This window comes from Adiantum capillus-veneris, chromosome 14, assembly GCF_014529385.1.
Source record: "Adiantum capillus-veneris isolate H3 chromosome 14, ASM1452938v2, whole genome shotgun sequence".
In the NCBI taxonomy this organism is placed as follows: Eukaryota; Viridiplantae; Streptophyta; class Polypodiopsida; order Polypodiales; family Pteridaceae; genus Adiantum; species Adiantum capillus-veneris.
Genome location: NC_140944.1, coordinates 111,385,185 through 111,408,938, shown reverse-complemented (window position 1 = coordinate 111,408,938; position 23,754 = coordinate 111,385,185). Strand labels below are relative to the sequence as shown.

At 44.9% G+C, this 23,754-nt stretch overlaps 1 protein-coding gene across 1 annotated transcript; it reads right to left on the bottom strand.

Annotated features, from left to right (window-relative positions):
- Window positions 1-666: 666 nt before the first annotated feature.
- On the bottom strand, window positions 667-4,787 carry LOC147442941 (uncharacterized). The gene is made up of 5 exons (XM_086529457.1): window positions 3,449-4,787; window positions 2,172-3,328; window positions 1,820-2,120; window positions 1,069-1,159; window positions 667-967 (listed from the first exon to the last, which is right to left on the bottom strand). The coding sequence occupies exons 1-5, from the start codon at window positions 4,785-4,787 to the stop codon at window positions 667-669; spliced, it is 3,189 nt and encodes a 1,062-aa protein (XP_086385583.1).
- Between the last annotated feature and the right edge of the window lie 18,967 nt (window positions 4,788-23,754).

The following is a 23,754-nucleotide window of genomic DNA, read 5'->3' as shown; positions in this document are numbered from 1 at the left end:
CTCTCCCTGCCTCTGTGTGTGTGTGTGTGTGTCCACCGCCGAAGGAGTTGGAGTCTAGTATAGCCGCCCTCGTCTGGTGCCTCTCTCTCTCTCTCTCTCTCTCTCTCTCTCTCTCTCTCTCTCTCTCTCGCAGTCATCAGGGCTATAGGGCACTCTTTCAGATTTAAAATGTAGAGGTAAATCTCAAATTTTGTAGGTGGGATTACACTAAACCTTGGTTTTTTTTTAGCATGTTCCTTTGTCTACATACTGGGTGGATTCTCTCTCTCTCTCTCTCTCTCTGTCTCTCTCTCTCTCTCTATATCTCTCTCTCTCTCTCTCTCTCTATCTCTCTCTCTCATCAAGCACGAGAGAGAGAGAGATAGAGTTGTACTGTGTGTGTTTGAAATTTATAAGATGGAAAACATGAAAACCTTTATGCAGCAACCTAAACATCAAGCATGAGAGAGAGAGAGAGAGAGAGAGAGAGAGAGAGAGAGAGAGAGAGAGAGGTACTGTGTGTGTTTGAAATTTATAAGATGGAAAACATGAAAACCTTTATGCAACAACCTAAACAAAAGTCATCACAACATATTTTCAAACTAACTTTGCACTAACATATATAGAGTAAGTGATATTTCCCATGTCAAAAAATATAACATGCGTAGAGACTTAAGATTTATACGCTCAAAAGCGTAGTCTACGAGATGCCCTGCTGCGGTATCGAACCACCCATGGCCCACGATGTAAAACACATCTACCAATCACTGGAGGAAGAGATTCTAACACAAAAACACGTAAGAACCAAGCACCGAGACTAAGATTTTGAGCAAACATAGCATTAATTGGACGGGTTCTGCCTAACTCTGCAATGGTGACACGTGCTCTGAATCCTCTCTGAATAGCAACTTGAATGTAGCACAGCAAGCTCGGATCATATGAAGCATGATATATACCCACCATTAAGAATTCTGGGTAATATTGTGATCTATAGCCAAACAAAAAGCTATTAGTATAGATAGATTTTTTGATACACAAAAGCTATTACTTTACTATATAATATAATAATATCAACATCAACATTGTTACCTTGCTACATCCAAGTCCTCGAGTAGATGAATCACCTGCATGGCTGTGATTGGACCCCTCCATAATGGTGGATCTAATACATAATCGTTGACTGTGAGATTTAAATTCTTTAAAGGATCGAAATGTCACAAACACACATATACAATATTTTACCTCGGACGTGTCGAGGTCGTCTCCCTAGTGTGTAAGTCACAGAGGCGTTAGGATCCATCTTCATTCATACATATACATATATACATAAAGGATTAGAAATTCATCAAAAAGCACATAAAGCATAAATCTCTTAGCACTAATAAATCTTAGTCAATTGTTTCAGCGAATATACCTTGCTTGAGGCTACACCATGTTTCATAAGAAGATACTAAGCTTGTAAATGACAAAGAAATAGTTGCGAGAGTCACCGTGATTTTTTATTGGATGATGAAACATATCCAGCCACATTAAACCCCATGGCAAGGGGGTGGCAGGGGGCAGGTCAATTGCAACACCTCTTTGTAGACAATGTTAGAAGTGTATGTTCTTTGATCTCCATGTCTACTAATGCTTGTTAAGTGACTATCACCAACCACAACCTTGATGGCAGAAGAGGATCTCACGCGAGACATTGCCACATATAGTTGACCATGGGTGAAAACAGGTGTTGGGAGATACAATCCAAGAACTCCCAATGTTTGGCCTTGCGCCTTGTTGATTGTCATCCCAAAAGCACAACGTAGGGGAAATTGGCGGCGTCTCAAATCAAAAGGGAGACCTTCTCTAGATCCCATGAGAAAATCTATCCTTGGAATGAACACTGCATTTCCTGCATGTGACCCTGTAATGATTTCTGCTTCAATCACTTTGCTGTGGAATTGCTTGCAAATCAAGCATGTCCCATTACAAAGACCACTTCTTGGATCCAAATTGCGAAGCAGCATAACTGGAGCATTCTGTTTCAATCGTAAAACATGCGGTGGAAAGCCTCCCCCAAGATCTAAACTATTTACAAACTCACTTGTGAATAAAATGCTATCACAATTTGATTCACACACTAAGTCCACACTGACATATTCCTTATAAGTACCAGGAAATTGCTATAAGCCCAAATTGTTTATAGTATCCACCTCCTTGTTCCGTGGAGCCAAAATTGCTCTATCCTTGAAAAAGGATGCATGGCAAGTCTGTGTTTCAAGGTCTCTATATATGCAAGCAACCAATGCTTGCAAATTATTTTGTGGCAGCATCATGCAAGCCGGCAGGGCCACATTATCAAGTATGTCCCCATCACAAACATCGCCATTACCAATATCAAGTGTCCATTGCACAAACTCTCTTTCAATAACATTACTTAAACAATTGACCACTCGCATATTCTGTGTTAGATGCATGATTTCTGTACGTTGCCAAATGTATGAGTGGCACAAAGATGCATTAACAATGTCTTCTCTTCCCCCTTTTCGCACAATAGGTAATATCTGTCTGAAATCACCACCAAGGAGGAGAACCTTTCCACCAAACAACATGTCATTTTTCACGACATCTCTTAGTGTCTTATCAAGAGCCTCAAAAGCGTGTCTATGAGCCATGGGGGCTTCATCCCATATGATCAATGAACTGATTCGCAACAGCTCATCAAGCTGGCTGTTTACTTTAATGTTACATGTGGACTCAGAAGTTATATCAATAGGGATCTTGAATCTAGAGTGTGCAGTCCTTCCGTTGTCGAGAAGCTGTGCTGCAATCCGGGACGATGCACATGCCAAAGCAACTTTGGACTCTCCGCGTATCCGAGAGAGAAAAGCATTGTAGAGATAAGTCTTTCCCGTTCCACCTGGCCCATCCAAGAAAAAAACAGTCCCTCTGCTCATGCAAGTTGCTTGTAAAACCTGATTGTAAGGTTCCCTTTGCCCAACATTGAAAGATGATTCCATTCGAGCAGACAATACTCTTTGTTCCTCTCTGTTATACATGAACTCTTCAGCAAGCACTCCATGCTCACTCATAATTTGCAAGGTGTGATCCACCTGGGGCATTCCAGAATAATCCGAGAGCCTCTTTCCATAGTGTTGAAGCTTCGTCTCTAAGTTTGACAAAGCTTGGTTTTGTGCCATGTGTTCAAAGATATTCGCATCATTTGTGCAAACCCTCATATGATATACATGGTCCTCAGAAAGCTCCTTACAGAAACGATTCCACAATGCACCAGGATGTATTGGTTCACAAAAAACCAAAATGATTACAAACAGTAGGCGCAATTGTTGCCATGTTTGCTGAAAAGAAGCTTCTTCCAAACAAAGAAACCATTCATCATCAACTTGTAGTAATCCTCATGCATTACATGTTTCTTTAAATGTGTCATATACTCGTCCATTGAAGGTTCTAATATCCTCAAAAGACTTACATCCTTTGCACATGTTGAGTAACATACGCAAATAGTACAAATCTCCAGCATTGGGAACAATGTGGTACATTCTTCCAATCATGTCACCAATCTGTCTTTGAGTCCATGTTCTACTTGCTGGCCTCCAAACCCACTTTGTTGGGAAGTCTATGTACAACAAATCGTTGGCCTCTGGATATTGTTGATTTTCAACAAACCACTCAGTGAGCGTTGTCTTTTTGTTGAAATCTCCCTCCACCACACTCTGTACAGTCACTCTGTCGCTAAAGATGACTTGATTTTGATGAGGCAAGTGAACTTGGAGCCGTTGTATGTCAGGTTTCTCTTGATGCATGTGAAACCCAAGTATACGCCAGATAGCCTCAGATGCTGATACATATCGAGCATTAAGATAGTTTGTAACTTCATTTAGAAGCCCTTCACTATCTTGTAGAACAACAGTGGCCCTGTCATGTCCCTTATACACATACTTGTAGAGATATTTCACAGCGGATATAGTGGAGCAAACCTTCACATTGATATGTGCATTGTACCTTATTGACAAAAATGGATTGTATGGAACAATCCATTTATTACTCATTTGTACTTTATTACGAACAATGTAATTTCCATCATCCCTCCTCATGTACATTGGGTATCCATCCCTAGCCACAGTAGTCGATGCACTGAAGCTTCGAGGATATTTAAACCTGCACTTCCCATCTTTCATACATGGAGCATTCTTATTCAAGTTTCCACACGGGCCATGCACATTACACCGACTGATAACATCATACAGCTGTGGAAACATTACTTTATCAGGAAGCTCCGCACACACAATCTTATCATAATGCAATGTCTCTTTTGGCTTATGCTCAGATGCAAGTATCAATAGAATGTGAGCATGAGGAAGGCCTCTCTTTTGGAACTCAATCACAGAAATGTGTCCAATGACCTTACCAAAAATAGCTCTCTTAATCAGCAAGCCCATCAAATCCTTGAACTTATGGTAGAAAACACGGGCAGTAAGATCAGGACGATCATTGGATGTTTGTCCAGGCAATAATGCATCCTGTATCTCCTTCCATCCAGGATTGCATGTGAATGTAATGAAGAGATCAGGTTTTCCTCTCTTGCGTACAATTGCCATGGCATCCTGGTACAGCTGGTGCATATAGCGAGGGCCACCAACATACGAAGAAGGCAATACAACCCTTCTTCCAACATTAGCACCCAATAACAGTTCTCTATCATCCCTTGTTCCATCTCTTGCTCCAACCATATCTGTCAAGCCTTGACACACCTCACTGCGAAGTTCACTTTGATGATTATGAACCCACAAAAGCCTCAAATCCTCCATACAACTATATGCATCAACAATATATTGTTGCAGTAGCCTACCACCACGTAAAAGACATTGTGTCGTGTCATCTCTAATTTGCAATCTATACTTGTAGAAATCCATTGTATAAATATACTTTGTAGTTCCATTTACTCGCTCTCTGCTTACTTCTGCTCTGTTCACTTGGGGTATGTAAGGATTCCAACCTTCTTCACCATTTGGAAATAGCAACACATATAATAGAGGCATGTATGACCTATGGCAATTTGAGATTCGTTTTAGACCGCCACCCAAAAGATTCAACACAATATCATGATGGCCAATGTTGCTCTCTTCACCCTAACCAGGCATGATTGCAGCAACTTCCACACTTGTTGGAGCAACTTATTGCCAACCATTTGTACGCTTCTCAGTAATGACCATCCTAATCTCCGGAATATTGGAAGTTTGGACCATTGTAGAAAACCCCCTAAAATCTTGAACATACGGATTTACTCGATGCATCATCGATTGCAAGATTTCCAAAATATCTGGTTTGAGTTTAGAAACATGACTCATCCTGTTTTGCAACTCATTCTCAGTGTCAAAAAAATACAACTGAGCAAAGCGAGGGATTTGACCTGATCGCTCTTCTGGCATCAATGGACCAATGTTATGATAGATAGATCCATGCACCTTGAAGGTATAGATTCCTTTTCTTTGGTAGAGAGATTCATCTATATGAGCTCCCAAAGAAGCAAATGCCAACACACTATTGTACGCTCTGATATGTTTCAAGAATTTTCTACTTCTAGTATTACCCCCGTGCATCAATTCCCTTAATTCTAAAGGAGGTTCACTTAATGGCGGCAAAGAAACATTTCCTGAGTTGCAACAACTCTTCCCCACAAATGTGCGAATGGTCTTTGCTTCCGTTTTCCAAGCTAAAGCACCACAAAAGGAACATGCAAAATCCAAGTTGCCTATGTTGTGAAGAATACACTTTTCATGAGAAATAGACAACATAGAGATATGCATCAAGGAAGTGGTCTCATAATATAAGTAGGTGATAGATAGGCAAAGTGTCTCAACTTTGGAGTAATCTCCCTCTCTGGAGACAATTATAGGCTCCTCAAGAACATCTCCATTATTGGATTCCAAATTGTCTTCCACTTCAATCCCTACATAACTTTGCAAGAGAATTGACTCGTTATCTACATCCAATGCAATCCTTCCCTGAGGAAATTCATTGCATCGATTCACGTTTATCAAATGCTGGCAATCTTCCCAGCGAGGCACATCAATCTCACCCAGAGAACGTCGAACTCTATCTCGCGCTGCTGCACGTCGCGTAGCTCGAGAGGCTTGACATATCCTACTACGTCTTGCATGTCTAGGAGACAACACCTTTGGACCAATAGCCATCTGTCCAAAAAAGAACTCTTATAAGTACTCACATGTTTATACAGGTTAGTATCTAGAGAATTAAGAAGAGAGTATGGAGAAGAAAGGATTTCCCAACTATGTCTATCTTTCTTTGAGAGAGTCAGTGAGAGGAGGCTTGCCAACCCACATGGTAAATGTCTATATACTTCTATATCTGTCTCTCTATATCTCATCTAACTACTACTAAGGATATAGTTGTGGGAGCGAGCCCCTCCGATTAGCCCATCGACGATTGTCGGTTAAGTTTCAGCCGACAGTTTTCCGATGCGGTTACAACGCGCCAGTCTGCACGTCAACCGGATTCTTGCCCGACTGAGGTCCCCTGACCCTTGAGGAGTCGCCACGTTATCCCATTATTGACCATTGGAAACCTTTGCTTAAGACGGATTCAAAGGTGCATCCAAATCAGCCTCGAAGTGCTTCATTATGAAGAGTTACCATGGTGACAGGTCCCCATTTGAGTTGGTAGAGTTTCATTGAGGCTTGTTGTGTTGTGTACATTCCGTTTACGCAATCAAAAGCAAATACCACATCGGAAATGGTGTGCATGTGATTACATTAGGAGAGACACTCTCGCTTTGCATCTGCCAAAAATAGCCTAGAGCTTCTTGACCCTACCCAAATTGGGCATATCTGGCAATCAATGCATTCAAAGAGATGGCATCCTATATAGGAAGCTCTCTCCCACTTTTTGTGCTTTATGAAGTGCTTCACATTTGTCATACCTAGAAAGAAGTCAGACATTGCACACACCTAGAATACTTTGTGTGTGTGTGTATGTGTGTGTGTGAGTGTATGTGTGCGTGTGTGTGTGTGTGTGAGAGAGAGAGAGAGGGAGAGAGGGAGAGAGAGAGAGATTCACTGCTACATGACTTGAGAGAGAGAGAGAGAGAGAGAGAGAGAGAGAGAGAGAGAGAGAGAGAGAGAGAGAGAGAGAGAGAGAGAGAGAGAGATTCATTGCAACATAACTTGAGAGAGAGAGAGAGAGAGAGAGAGAGAGAGAGAGAGAGAGAGAGAGAGAGAGAGAGAGAGAGAGTTTCACTGCAACATAACTTGAGAGAAAGAGAGAAAGAGAGAGAGAGGGTGAGGGGGGGCGGGGAACGGGAGGTGTGACCCAAAAGACACAATGGCAACAAAAATACTACAATTATGGAGATCCTCTGAGAATGTAGTATCCAAAGAAGACAACCAAGAGTCGTGAGCAAAATAAGCCTCCCCCAAAATAAGAACACTACATACATAAGCCTCCCCCAAAATGTAGTCAATATCCCCAAAGCCACCAAAATATAGATCCGCTAAGTCTATAATGAGAAAGAAGTGAGTATTACTATCGATTACATAATTCACTTCTTGCAAGGGTTGCCCTGCTTTGAACTGGATGGAACATCTCCAACGGCATTAATCCCCTTCTTGGGCCAATGGGTCGTTACCAATGCATGGAGCTTGTTTGAGATAGATCTAACTTCAGAGACACCTGTAGTATGTTGTACTACTACGACGGTCAATTTGTTGCTAGTACTTCGTAATTCAGGCACAATGCTTTTGAAATCAATGCTATCCTTGTCAAGAACGGACCTCTCCAAGAGACTCATGATTTTTGCCTGGTTGCTTTCTATGCGAGAAAGTTGTCCTTGCATTGAGCTCTGCTGCTGCAAAATACCATTAATCTGTAGCTGCATCCGCTCCTCTAGACGATGAAGATAAACCCCTTGCTCATATTGTGATTGGCTCAGCCAGTGAATGCTCTCTCTATAGGAAACCTGTGGTGCCTCCGCTCTCTCACATGAGGCTTGAATTTCGGAGCATACTGTGTGGATGATACCTAGTCCATCTACAATTTGCTTCTTTGCAGGTCCATCGCCACCTCGGGCAACGCGCTTGGCATTTCGTAAATTGTTGCTTGGGTCTCTCTCTGAGGTAGAAAATATCACCTCCGAAGAATCTCCTCCAGAGGTAAGCACGTGCTCCATCTCTGTAATGCAAAATAAGATATATATTTAGCACCGTGTTATTCTCTCTATCTATTTCTATCTCTATTTTTCCCCTATCCACCTCTCTATACCTCCCTCTCTATGGCGCAAGGTGGCCATAGAGAGAGCAATAGCCAAAGCCTGTATGTAGGATGTCGTCTCTTGGAATGCACTGATTGTGGGATATGCCTAACGTGGTTAGGGCCAAGAGAGCGGCTGCCCATCCCCCTCTCTCTCTCTGTCTCTCTCTCTCTCTCTCTTTCTTCTCTCTCTCTCTCTCTCTCTCTCTCATGTGTAGGCATATCCCACAATGAGTGAACTCCAAGAGACGACATCCCATAGATTAAGCTCATTGAAAGCACCTTTTGTGCTTTATGAAGTGCATGGCAGTTGGCATACATGTCGACCAAGGCAATGCTAGAATTCAAGGGCAGAATTTCTCCTTTTCTCGAACATTGACTCACAGTCTCAATCTCACATGGAGAGGACAGGTATCAAATGAAACAGCTTGAAATGTTATATTAAACGTCTTCAAAGGGCCAAGGTCTATGAGACCTATCTTTTGTAACTGTTGGTCCACTTTGGAAAACCAAGCACCAAATGGAGGGGATTCCAACCTAAACTTTTAGCGTTTCAAAAAGTGTAGCTCACACCACCAAGAGGTCTTGCAGGGTGATATCCGTTGCCATATCTCAAACCCTCAACTGTTAAGAGTGCCATATTGTTCTAAGAGTGTCACCTAGTGTCCGGCGGTACAGAGTGCGCTCAAGATGTTGTCAGTGCTTATCTCAAACCCTCAACTGTTAAGAGTATCACCTAGTGTCCGGTGGTAGCTGTTCCATCTGCGAGTGAGGTACACTTTAATTTATTTTTCTTGTTGTGCAGTGCTTAGCCCTACTCACATAGGGCTCTGATCCAATTTAAAACTCAAACGATAATAAGCTGAAACACATTTTTCCTGAACACTGACTCACAGACTCAATCTCACGTGGAGAGGAGGGAGATGGAGATGAAATGAAATGTTATATTAAACGTCTTCAAAGGGCCAAGGTCTATGAGAGCCCACAGAGATGGCGATGACGTTGCTGCAGTAGCCAGGAGGAGGGTGTTGATCCCGCGTGCGCTACCGCAGTAGTCGGCTCAGATGGCGATGAGCCCACAAAAATGACGATGGCGATGAGAAGCGATGACAACCCGCGTGCGCTGCTACAGTAGCCCGGAGGAGGATGGCGTGCGCTGCTACAGTAGCCAAGAGGACGAAGGAAGGCTGCAATGGCGAGCCTGCGTGAGAGTCGGGTGGCCAACACTGCGGCATGCTGAGAGCTGTGAGGGGCGGGTGTGGGGGCATGAGGTTCTGTGGTCACCGCTGCATGCCGAACACCCTCGGGCATTGATGACGGTACCTCACAGTCTCAATCTCACGTGGAGAGGAGGGAGATGAAATGAAATGTTATATTGGCCACTTCAAGCTGGACATTTCCCGCAATCAGTGCATTCCGTCGGCGGCTACCGTAAGAGAGAATATATGTATGTCTGCATGCGATAAAGGAGGATAGTGGAAACACTAATACATGTGGCAAGGCATTCTCGATCACGGTGTGGGCTGTGATGGGGGACTTTGTGGGCATCCACAAATACTGGCTGCAATCAGTGGTTCAAAGCTTATTGGCCACTTCAAGATCACAGACTCAATCTCACGTGGAGAGGAGGGAGATGAAATGAAATGTTATATTAAACGTCTTCAAAGGGCCAAGGTCTATGAGAGCCCGCGAGATGAGGATGACGCTGCTGCAGTAGCCGGGAGGAGGATGTTGAGCCCGCCTGCGCTACTGCAGTAGCAGGCTCACATGGTGTGCGCTGCTGCAGTAGCCGGGAGGATGAAGGAAGGCTGCAATGGCGAGCCTGCGTGAGAGTCGGGTGGCCAACACTGTGCCATGCTGAGAGCTGTGAGGGGCGGGTGTGGGGGCATGAGGTTCTGTGGTCACCGCTGCATGCCGAACACCCTCGGGCATTGATGACGGTAACTCACAGTCTCAATCTCACGTGGAGAGGAGGGAGATGAAATGAAATGTTATATTGGCCACTTCAAGCTGGAAATTTCCCGCAATCAGTGCATTCCGTCGGCGGCTACCGTAAGAGAGAATATATGTATGTCTGCATGCGATAAAGGAGGATAGTGGAAACACTAATACATGTGGCAAGGCATTCTCGATCACGGTGTGGGCTGTGATGGGGGACTTTGTGGGCATCCACAAATACTGGCTGCGATCAGTGGTTCAAAGCTTATTGGCCACTTCAAGCTCACAGACTCAATCTCACGTGGAGAGGAGGGAGATGAAATGAAATGTTATATTAAACGTCTTCAAAGGGCCAAGGTCTATGAGAGCCCGCAGAGATGACGGTGATGATACTGCAATAGCCGGGAGGAGGATGTTGAGCCCGCCTGCGCTACTGCAGTAGCAGGCTCAGATGGCGATGAGCCCACAAAAATGACGATGGCGATGAGAAGCGATGACAGCATGCGTGTGCTGCTACAGTAGCCCGGAGGAGGACGGCGTGCGCTGCTGCAGTAGCCGGGAGGATGAAGGAAGGTTGCAATGGCGAGAAAGCGTGAGAGTCGGTGGTCAACACTGTGCCATGCTGAGAGATGTGAGGGGTGGGTGCGGGGGCATGAGGTTCTGTGGTCACCGCTGCATGCCGAACACCCTCGGGCATTGATGACGATAACTCATAGTCTCAATATCACGTGGAGAGGAGGGAGATGAAATGAAATGTTATATTGGCCACTTCAAGCTGGACATTTCCCGCAATCAGTGCATTCCGTCGGCGGCTACCGTAAGAGAGAATATATGTATGTCTGCATGCGATAAAGGAGGATAGTGGAAACACTAATACATGTGGCAAGGCATTCTCGATCACGGTGTGGGCTGTGATGGGGGACTTTGTGGGCATCCACAAATACTGGCTGCAATCAGTGGTTCAAAGCTTATTGGCCACTTCAAGATCACAGACTCAATCTCACGTGGAGAGGAGGGAGATGAAATGAAATGTTATATTAAACGTCTTCAAAGGGCCAAGGTCTATGAGAGCCCGCGAGATGAGGATGACGCTGCTGCAGTAGCCGGGAGGAGGATGTTGAGCCCGCCTGCGCTACTGCAGTAGCAGGCTCACATGGTGTGCGCTGCTGCAGTAGCCGGGAGGATGAAGGAAGGCTGCAATGGCGAGCCTGCGTGAGAGTCGGGTGGCCAACACTGTGCCATGCTGAGAGCTGTGAGGGGCGGGTGTGGGGGCATGAGGTTCTGTGGTCACCGCTGCATGCCGAACACCCTCGGGCATTGATGACGGTAACTCACAGTCTCAATCTCACGTGGAGAGGAGGGAGATGAAATGAAATGTTATATTGGCCACTTCAAGCTGGAAATTTCCCGCAATCAGTGCATTCCGTCGGCGGCTACCGTAAGAGAGAATATATGTATGTCTGCATGCGATAAAGGAGGATAGTGGAAACACTAATACATGTGGCAAGGCATTCTCGATCACGGTGTGGGCTGTGATGGGGGACTTTGTGGGCATCCACAAATACTGGCTGCGATCAGTGGTTCAAAGCTTATTGGCCACTTCAAGCTCACAGACTCAATCTCACGTGGAGAGGAGGGAGATGAAATGAAATGTTATATTAAACGTCTTCAAAGGGCCAAGGTCTATGAGAGCCCGCAGAGATGACGGTGATGATACTGCAATAGCCGGGAGGAGGATGTTGAGCCCGCCTGCGCTACTGCAGTAGCAGGCTCAGATGGCGATGAGCCCACAAAAATGACGATGGCGATGAGAAGCGATGACAGCATGCGTGTGCTGCTACAGTAGCCCGGAGGAGGACGGCGTGCGCTGCTGCAGTAGCCGGGAGGATGAAGGAAGGTTGCAATGGCGAGAAAGCGTGAGAGTCGGTGGTCAACACTGTGCCATGCTGAGAGATGTGAGGGGTGGGTGCGGGGGCATGAGGTTCTGTGGTCACCGCTGCATGCCGAACACCCTCGGGCATTGATGACGATAACTCATAGTCTCAATATCACGTGGAGAGGAGGGAGATGAAATGAAATGTTATATTGGCCACTTCAAGCTGGACATTTGCCGCAATCAGTCCATTCCGTCGGCGGCTACCGCAACAGAGAATATACGTATGTCTGCATGCGATAAATGAGGATAGTGGCAACACTAATACATGCAGCAAGGCATTCTCGATCACGGTGTGGGCCGTGATGGGGGACTTCGTGGGCATCCACAAATACTGGCTACAATCAGTGGTTCAAAGCTTATTGGCCACTTCAAGATCACAGACTCAATCTCACGTGGAGAGGAGGGAGATGAAATGAAATGTTATATTAAACGTCTTCAAAGGGCCAAGGTCTATGAGAGCCCGCGAGATGAGGATGACGCTGCTGCAGTAGCCGGGAGGAGGATGTTGAGCCCGCCTGCGCTACTGCAGTAGCAGGCTCACATGGTGTGCGCTGCTGCAGTAGCCGGGAGGATGAAGGAAGGCTGCAATGGCGAGCCTGCGTGAGAGTCGGGTGGCCAACACTGTGCCATGCTGAGAGCTGTGAGGGGCGGGTGTGGGGGCATGAGGTTCTGTGGTCACCGCTGCATGCCGAACACCCTCGGGCATTGATGACGGTAACTCACAGTCTCAATCTCACGTGGAGAGGAGGGAGATGAAATGAAATGTTATATTGGCCACTTCAAGCTGGAAATTTCCCGCAATCAGTGCATTCCGTCGGCGGCTACCGTAAGAGAGAATATATGTATGTCTGCATGCGATAAAGGAGGATAGTGGAAACACTAATACATGTGGCAAGGCATTCTCGATCACGGTGTGGGCTGTGATGGGGGACTTTGTGGGCATCCACAAATACTGGCTGCGATCAGTGGTTCAAAGCTTATTGGCCACTTCAAGCTCACAGACTCAATCTCACGTGGAGAGGAGGGAGATGAAATGAAATGTTATATTAAACGTCTTCAAAGGGCCAAGGTCTATGAGAGCCCGCAGAGATGACGGTGATGATACTGCAATAGCCGGGAGGAGGATGTTGAGCCCGCCTGCGCTACTGCAGTAGCAGGCTCAGATGGCGATGAGCCCACAAAAATGACGATGGCGATGAGAAGCGATGACAGCATGCGTGTGCTGCTACAGTAGCCCGGAGGAGGACGGCGTGCGCTGCTGCAGTAGCCGGGAGGATGAAGGAAGGTTGCAATGGCGAGAAAGCGTGAGAGTCGGTGGTCAACACTGTGCCATGCTGAGAGATGTGAGGGGTGGGTGCGGGGGCATGAGGTTCTGTGGTCACCGCTGCATGCCGAACACCCTCGGGCATTGATGACGATAACTCATAGTCTCAATATCACGTGGAGAGGAGGGAGATGAAATGAAATGTTATATTGGCCACTTCAAGCTGGACATTTGCCGCAATCAGTCCATTCCGTCGGCGGCTACCGCAACAGAGAATATACGTATGTCTGCATGCGATAAATGAGGATAGTGGCAACACTAATACATGCAGCAAGGCATTCTCGATCACGGTGTGGGCCGTGATGGGGGACTTCGTGGGCATCCACAAATACTGGCTACAATCAGTGGTTCAAAGCTTATTGGCCACTTCAAGCTGGACATTTCCTGCAATCAGTGCATTCCAAGAGATGACATCCTAGGTCGGAACCTCCTCGTGCACTTTTTGTGCTTTATGAAGTGCATGGCATTTGGCATACATGTCGACCAAGGTAGTACCAAGCACGACGTTTTCTTTCAACGACCCCAATTTTACAATATTATCATGTTTTTTTGTGCCCATATCAGCATCTTGTGTGATGCCACATACCTTCAAGGTTCATGCATTTGGAGACATGCCCTCTCTTTGCATTTGTTAAAAACAACCTAGAGCTTTGTGACCGTGACCCTTGCCCTCAAGATGCAAGCGTATGTGATTGCATCTGAAGCGACACCCTCGCTTCGCATCAACCAAAAACAACCCAAAGCTTTATCGCATCTGTGAGTTCAACTCTTGTTGATCCTTGAGGTCTCATGGGGTTGAGCGTGCAACTTTAAAACCTGTCTTCTTCTTCTCCTACTTCTCTCTATAGTTCTACAACATCTGTGACGTAGCACTCATACATGTACCCATCATTGTCTACGCGAGAGTAGCAACCAACATCGAGATGGAGTTCTGTCTGATGTTTTGAAGAGAAGTAGGAGGAAAACCTCTTTGGGTTACTGAAGGGGCATTCAGTCGATGGCTACCGCAACAAAGAATATACGTATGTCTGCATGCGATAAAGGAGGATAGTGGCAACACTAATACATGTGGCAAGGCATTCGAGATCACGGTGTGGGCCGTGATGGGAGATTTCGTGGGCATCCACAAATACTGGCTGCAATCAATGGTTCAAATCTCCCATCCAGTGGATGGCCAACTCCAAAAATTAGGTTGTGTGGAAAAGGCCACCATGACCTCCACAGCAACACCCTACCCCTTCATAGCCGAGAAGCTTCTAGAAATGGACCAGCTCCATCATCGCTACTCCTACACCATCCTTAATACCACCCTCCCACGCTTCTCTTATGGACGACTATGTCAGCACCTTCACGCTCTTTCCCATCCCCAACCTTTGCGATCCTCAAGCTGGACCCAACACCCTCCTCCATTGAAGCTTCACCTATAACCCCACTTCATCCATCTCCCCAGAGAATGCTCTCTCTACCATCTTCTCCTTGATTGTTGAGGATTGTGAGTAGCCAAGGATGTTGAAGAGGGGAAAGAGGAAAATCTCTTTAGGGTTCTTTGGTGGTCATTTAGCCGGTGGCTACCACAATAGAGAATATGCGTACGCCTACGGGCTATAGAGAAGGGTAGTGGCAACGCTAATACATGTGGCAAGGCATTCGAGTGGAATAGCAAGGGCATTGACGCGCAGTAGGTGTGGGCCGTGACTGGCAACTTCATGGGCGTCCGCAAATATTGGCTTAGTGCATTCCTGGAATCAGTGCATTCCAAGAGACGACATCCTAGGTAGGAATCTTCGAAGGGCCAAGGTCTATAAATGACCCCTCTTAAAATAGCTCAAAGCTTCCTGACCCTGCTATTGGACATCAATGCACCCTTGCGAGGATCGATCGCATCAAAAACAACACACGCCTACTTCTCTCTCTCTCTCTCTCTCTCTCTCTCTCGCTCTCTCTCCCCTTGACATCTCGGACAGGAAGCTCCTCAAGCACTTTTTGTGCTAATTCCCAAAATACCCCTTAAATTTCAAAATCCGTTTTTTAGTGCTTAGCATGTAATTTGTCGTAAAATAATGAAGCAATTCATCTCCAAAGCCTACATAACCAACACAAATTCTAGTTTTAGCATATTGTATTGATACAATTTTTTTTTGCATTTCTGGAAGCACGTAAAATAATGAAGCAATTCATCTCCAAAGCCTACATAACCAACACAAATTTGTCTTAAAATAATTTGCCACGTGTAAAATAATGAAACAATCCAAAAAGCCTACATAACCAACACAAATTCTAGTTTTAGCATATTGTATTGAAAGTGCATCTCTGGCATCTCCAAAGCCACATGCAAAACAACGCCTTCTCAGGAAAATGACTCTCTCTCTCTCTCTCTCTCTCTCTCTCTCTAACATTACATTCCATTTCATTTCATTCCATAACAATACACAGGCGCAAGTGCCAAGGGGGGGGGGGGGGGGGGGGGGGGGGGGGGGGCGTTTTCATTTCATTTCATTTCTTGCATAATATGGCTCGGCTGCACAGGCCCAGCTCGCAGGTGGAAACAAAGCAGAGAGAGAGAGAGAGAGAGAGAGAGAGAGAGAGAGAGAGAGAGAGAGAGAGAGCGAGCGCTACACTTATACCTACAGCCGGTGGTACAGTCATCGGATGGAGCCGGGTAGCGATGGCATGAGCTGATGGCGTGAGCTCCTGCGATGCCGGGTAGCTCCTGCGATGGCGTGAGGCCCTCTCTATTGGAGAATGAGACCCTCTCTCTGTCTCTGCCCCAGCAGCGATGGCAGGAAAATGCTCTCTCTCTCTCTCTCTCTCTCTCTCTCTCTCTCTGTCGCAGGAGGGCGGATGAGGCTGGGTAGCTCCTGCGATGGTGTGAGGCCCTCTCTATTGGTGAATGAGACCCTCTCTCTGTCTCTGCCGCAGGAAAATGCTCTTTCTCTCTGCCGCAGGAGGGCGGATGAGGCAGACCTCTCTCTCTCTCTCTCTCTCTCTCTCTCTCTCTTCTCTCTCTTGAGGACCTCTCTCTCTCTCTCTTGACGTGAGGAATGCAGGAGCAGGAGCAGGACCTCGACCTCCTCTCTCTCTCTCTCTCTCTCTCTCTCTCTCTCTCTCTCTCTCTCTCTCTCTCTCTCTCTCTCCCGTCCGCATTGATCAACACTTCGCATCGCCGGGCGGCGCCAACTTGAGTAGGCGGCTGGCGATGATGGTTTTTTTGAAAAGCCTTGACGGAGAGAGGTCGTGACTGTCCAAAAGCCCGCCCGTGAAGTGCCTGACTCTCTAGGAGTTGCCACGTGGGAGGGGGGGGGGGGGGGGGAATCCCCTCTCCTTTTATCTATTAGTATAGAAAGTAACTAAGTTTTTAAAGCAAAAAAGAAAGGCTCACCTAAAAGTCTCCCAAGTTTCAGCTTAAAACTTATGGAATTTACAAATTTCTTCTAGGAAAGCTCAAAATCTAGCTTGAATTTTGCAATTTAAGCTAGTAAAAAATAAGGTTTTGCAAACATTGGACGGCATCCTTGTGCGACACGAACTAGCAGTCTCTCTCTCTCTCTCTCTCTCTCTCTCTCTCTCTCTCTCACACACACACACACACACACGCACGCACGCACGCACGCACGCACACGCACGTGCACGCGCACACACACACACACACACAATGTTTTCTCTTCTCTCTCTCTCTCTCTCATGTAAATAGATAGGCATGTTTTATTTAGCCTTGTCTTCTGTTTCCCTCTTGGATTGGTCTCATAGGCCACATCGGCCGCTTTTGAAGAAGTCACCTCTCTCACTCTCACGGGGAGAGGAGTTGAGTGCCGTGATGGCCTCATCACTCTACCCATCTAGCATAGGCACTCTTTGTATTGTCCATTAATCCTTATGGAAACAAAAGTTTTATTATGGGTACATGGCAAGAGGTTTTGGAGCAACTTACCATACACCGATTTTGCTTAGAGCTTTGCTATAGCCAAGGATAGGTAAATTATAGCTACTAGTATGGCTGGAGGCCTTCAACCGTCTCTCTCTCTCTCTCTCTCTCTCTCTCTCTCTCTCTCTCTCTCTCTCTCTCTCTCTCTCTCTGAGCGCTTAGTTGTCGGAGTTGCAAAAAACATTGCCACTTCAAGGAGCTTGCCATGTGTTAGGGGGGGCGGAATCCCTCCCCCTTTTATAATAGTATAGTTTGTTCCAACAAATGGATATATACCAGTGTGGGCATAGTCCCACCTTCTCTTTTTTTTTTTGCCATACGCAAGCGTTAGAGTTGTATTATCATAGCAAAGAATATGCATTAAGCCTTAAGCACAGTCTGTGGCTTGAGGAGTAAAGAGATAGAGAAGGGTGCTCAAATCTTTTCATAATTTCACTTACTTCCTTTTCAAATGGCCCAAACCAAGCTTAGTTGTTGCACTAAGTGCCACATGTACTTAGTCGTAGGGTTAATGTGGTATATCACTCCTCTTGATGGCATCCCCTTATCAACTTCGATGCAACTTTAGAGGTTTCGTAGTTCTGCATGTGATTGGGTGGCTCCTAGTTCTACTGTACTTTTGATTGGATGGCTCCTAGTTCAACTGTACTTCCGATCTTAGGATGGCTTCCTTATCACCAGGTTTATGTGATCTCTATTATGATGTGGTTGTTGATTAGGATTTTGTTGTGATATTGGGAGCTTGGTAAGTTGATGGCTTATGAGGTCTTTGGATGCCATGGCTTGGTGGGAATCCCTATCTATTTTGTTCTGAACTAAAAGTAGTGAGATTACTTAATGGCCCCTTTGCCACCATAATATATCTAGAGATTTCCCACCATGTGTGTGTGTGTGTGTGTGTGTGTGAGAGAGAGAGAGAGAGAGAGAGAGAGAGAGAGAGAGAGAGTGCAAAGTCAAGCATTGCTCACATATCTCGATTCATATTGTCATTAGAGCTTGTATTGAATTAGCTCAAAATAATACATTTAAACCCTCCATATCCTTTGCACACAGGTTTCCAAAAAGTATAAAAAGCTCAGCTCATTGGGCGTAAAGCCCTCCGAGGGACTTGAGACCATTGACTCAAATCATATACCCATAAACCAAGCTACAAAATTTTTGCTTCTCCGCAAACTGCTTCCTCCTGCTTGATAAAAGACATCCACAGGTTTCTAGCATGAGCTCTGCATGTAGCACTCCATTCTTTTTCTAGAATAGTTGTTCTGTAAGACAAAGGGAACTGGAGCATGCTCATCACCACCCAGCCATGCCATATATAGGTCCTTTGCCTGCTAAACATAGGGAACCCCTTGATTGCATGTCTGTCCTGGCCCTTGGCTCTGTCTGATCCTACCCTTGGCATGACATTAATCCCCCCTTGGAGAAGTATTTTCGTCCTAAAAAACGAGAGTGGTGATACATTAATGTTTTCCACAGTGGAATCCATCATGGATCTAGCTTTTTGCTTGACCAGAACATGGTTCAATAGGAGGTTCAATGAAACCAAGAATAACATCTTGATTTTCCACATTGTTCTCCATTTGCAACCGTCTTGTGTTACCGGCTATAGACTCCATTTAGAACGCATTCCAGCATGCCAAATAAGTTATTACAACAAAGATGTACCCAAAAGAGTACCTCTTTTCACTTTTTATGAAATTAACTGGCTGATGTAACTTACCAGCAAAATACAATTCCTTGACTTGTTCTCAATTTTCTCAGTAAACAACCTGACCATAACTAGTGTTCAAGGTTGAGAACCCGACTTAAACATGAAGGGACTAAACTGAGTCACAAACATGCTTTACCTTATTGTAAGCGAACTCCAACTAGAGCGATACGTGCTTGCTAATTGGATTGCTTGGTGCTAACATACGCACTTCACATATCCTTTAGCACCATATTACACTTTGTAATATGCGTATCCCCTTGGATACGAAAATATTGAGATGTGTTTCCCCATGATTTACAAACAGTCTTCCAAAATGACTGGTAAACGGGGATCACAATGTCGTACTATATTGCTGAGGAATCAACAATGACATGCATAACCCAAGATCCACAAGAACCTAGACCGAGCCATGACCTCTATTGGTGATTGGCAGATCCAAAGTAATCTCATGAGATACTACACATAGAGTGCAAAATGCTTCATAAGAAACTAATGTGATGAAAATGCATGCCGCTCCAAATCAGCCTTTGCTAAACACTGGGGCCTATAACACCTAGTGTGCATGCATTTAGCAAAAACAAATCCAAACATGCATATCCATGATCATATTTGCCAATACTTATGGATAATGTGATGCTCCTAGCACACATTAAAGAGGAGTGTAAAGAGTTTTGAAAAGAAACTAAATACTCTCTACTGCAATCATTTGCAAGCCTTGCTGAAACGTTTGAACCATAATAGAAGGTGAAACATTAATCACTTCTAGGTACAAACAATGCAACCTTTTCATTAACAACTCATAGCCTTGCTATATGCATACACAACCATCCGTTAATGTTGTTTAGCCGTACTTGTAACTTTAACAAGTCGTTTTGCATGTCCGACAATTTTTGGCCACACTGAAATTGTTCCTGATACAACATGCTCAAAAATGGTCTAGAAAACGGATTCGACCAGCACCTAGGGACATCATCGCCACACATAATTGAAGTAGCGGCACCAATGTCAGTCTCAGAGACTCATATTCTCCACATGTGGATTATGTCTCAACTAAGGATGTCTAAAAAAAGAACATCCTTCAAGTACGAGATGTACTAGTGTGTGGAGGTAACTGCAAACACGGTGCGACGTGCGTGAGAGGGAACCCATGAATCTTGCTCCACACTGGCTAAACCAAAATCCTAAACCATGTTGTATCCCATGTGACAATATGTGCCAAATCAAACCCTACTACTTGATGAGCCGTCTGTATCTGCTCCTTTAGAACTTCAAGCTCTACATTTCTAGGTAAAGAGACTACACCTTGAACCTCCTTCATCTGCTACCCAAATTAGCCCCTTTTGGAGCCTTTCTTGGCCTATAAGCCACATCAGCCCTACATATCCGTTGCTACCTGCCTACCCAAGATCTTTGTAGTTGCTCTTGCCCTTTACCATGCATCTGCAAGCCTGCACATACCTGCCCATGCCATCTTCTATGGTCAACCAACTTTGGCTCCCGGGGGATTCACCATGGAAAACTTACGGCACCACGTAAGTGCAGGGGAGGGGGGTTTTTTTACAAGTTACATAAGCGTATAAGTTAGGGGGAGGCCCTTAATAATTTATCTCCCAAGCTGAAAAATAAGGGAGGGGGGTATCATATTTATGAGGGGGAGACCTGATTTGGGTTGATTACTTGTAATGATTGGTCACCGATGTGCACTAGAACTCGCATGAATTTAGGGAAATTTTTTATCAGGCCACACATCAAATTTTGCATCAAGCCGGTCATAGATAAGGGATGATTTTGAGCAGGTGAAGGGTTGATTTACACCAGCTTTGGATGGGTCAGAATTGCCGAGTAGCCAGAGTGCAGGCTAATTGGGCACATAGTTTGAAAGTCAAACTAGGACACATTGAGGGTACATCTAGTTATTATTTAATAGAAGTGGCTGCTTAGTACATTGTCAGTCACTATGCTACACACTCTTTGACTAGTTTTACTCCATTAGATCGTGTGAGACCTAAATTTTATATGTAAGATAGGGGTATGATAGTTTTGCAGGCAATCCATGAATTTTCTCAACTTCAAAAGGCCAACATTTTCAACAGTAGTTACCTTGAACAACCGTCCCCAAAGGGCTTCAAACTCCCACCACAAACTCCCACCAAACGCTTTAAAATCACCTTCCAAGCATTTCTTTAACCTCATCCAGTTGTGCATTCAACACAAATCTGCTCCAAAAATCCATCCCCAAAGTTTTGAAATCTAACTTTTCTTCCTCACATAGACCGTTGTACCATCTCTTCCCTTTACCACGAACTAGGAGTGAAAAAACTTGCAGCACATCTTCATCTCTGGAAAAACTGCTCTCCATCAGAAACCATAATCTTGGAGCCAAGTATCCACATCTTCAACCCCAGTGAAAATTGGAAATCCGGATCACATCCCCTCTAGCAGCACCTGCTCTTCAAACACTTCACCTTTGGCATTGCCAAATCCATTGTTTCAACTTCAAATAAGAGCAATCAAACCTCCTCCATGTGGGGGCACCAGTAGATGGGGAGGGGGAATGGAGGAACACACCTAACACACAAGACAAGGCTTGTTTGTAGCTCAAGGCATTCACAACACTTCTATCCTCTCAAAAAACACCTTCAAAAGACTCAATTCCACTATCAGACCTTCGTCCGTGCACACATTAATGCACCAACATGCTCACCACGAGCTAATCACCACACACTTACACACCATACACTCAAATTGACCGAGATTTCCTACCCACACACATTTCATAGGTCACTTCAAACCATACATCGCTGTCTCACACAACACCACACTGACCAAGATCTGCTACCCACACATTTCACAGCTCACTGTAGACCATACATCACTGCCACACACAACACCACTCTCTCACTCTTGTTCTACATTCTACAATGGCTTGGGGGGCACACTTGCTCACACACACAAACACCACACAAATTTCATAGGTCACTTCAAACCATACATCGCTGTCTCACACAACACCACACTGACCAAGATCTGCTACCCACACATTTCACAGCTCACTGTAGACCATACATCACTGCCACACACAACACCACTCTCTCACTCTTGTTCTACATTCTACAATGGCTTGGGGGGCACACTTGCTCACACACACAAACACCACACACAAAAGAAGAAGAAGTAGAGAAGGGGATAGGGAAATGACACTCAAGAAATGGCTATGGAAGCCCAATCATGCTAAAAGACACCATAGATATCTCACTTATAATGAACGCTACACCCACTCGGTTGTCGGGAAAAGAACACACACCATGTGCTTTGTAAGCACACACCTCTACACAAGGAAGCCCACCAAAAAACACACCCACTCACTTTGGCTCTGTGCATGCTCAAACAACTCAAGGGCCTAGAAAAAATGCATTAAAAGTTGGTCAAAAAATGAATTTTATAGGGGGCCTCCACTCTTTTCTGGAATCTACACCCTTAACTGTCCATCTAGCACTTCATTTTGGAAACTTTGGATGGGGGACACCGCCCTTTCATTCTCTCATCTGCTCTCTACTTGGGGGGGTGCACTAGCAACATCGCTAGTGGCCCCTATACACACTTCAATATATTACTTTATTTCTCTCTCTTTCTCCCTCTCTCCACTTTGCACTCCTTGGAACTACCCCTTTGATGGGTTTTCCTTTGACCGGTCGCGATTTGACTGCCTTGGACTTGCCTAGGAGTCCTTTTGGCCTAAAAACCACATCAACCATACATTTACGCTATCACTTTCCTGCCTAGGTACTTTGTACCTCCTTTAGCTCTTTGCCATGCACCTGTATGCACACATAGCCTTGCATTGCACACTTCCTAGCACCGACCAACCTTGGCTGCACCATCATAGGTGAGCTTGGCATAATCATGACACCCACCATACCGCTCTAGTGTATTTACAGTGCCACTTTTCATAAAAATAATCTCAATAAAAATCTATCCTAATCTTGTTTCTTTGTGGCACGTTTGTTTTTCAAATATACTGTGACTAAAACAACATTTCTAGGGTTAGACAGTATAGAAAAGCACGTTGTTTTTTTGAAGCATCAAAAAGTTCAAAAAATCTCAAAAAGAAAAAAGAAGAAAATTTCTTCAAAATTGAGCCATTTCTTAATCTATCAGCTAAGAAACAACCCTACTTCTTGCCAAAAAGTGCTTGAAAGCAAGAAAAGTGCCCAAAAAGGTAATTTTTGAAAAAATGAATCTTGGCCTCCTTGAACCCGGAAGAATAAGGAGCCGACCTTGATTTTTACAAAAAAGCACCAAAAAGCACACAAGGCAAGAAAAGGGCATTTTTTCAAAGTTGAACCAAGTGTCAATTTGACCTAAGAAAAATTGGAAGCGACTTTGCTTTCTACTGTAAAACATCACGACATTGCACAAGAAGTACTCTAAACTGAAATGATTAAAGTAAATCATGTGCTCCTAAAAACCATTTATATTATTTTTAAAAGAGACCTAAAAATTGGGGATCTTACAAGAGGACACACAGAGATGCAAGTTGTGAGAATTATTATTCTTCTTCTTCACTACTAAAATCATAAAACATGCCTACAAAGCATAAGTGACATAATGTGAAAAAGGACTATGTACAAGTGGTCATTGTAAAAGCATCCACCAATAGTGAGGGAGTGGTGGATAAG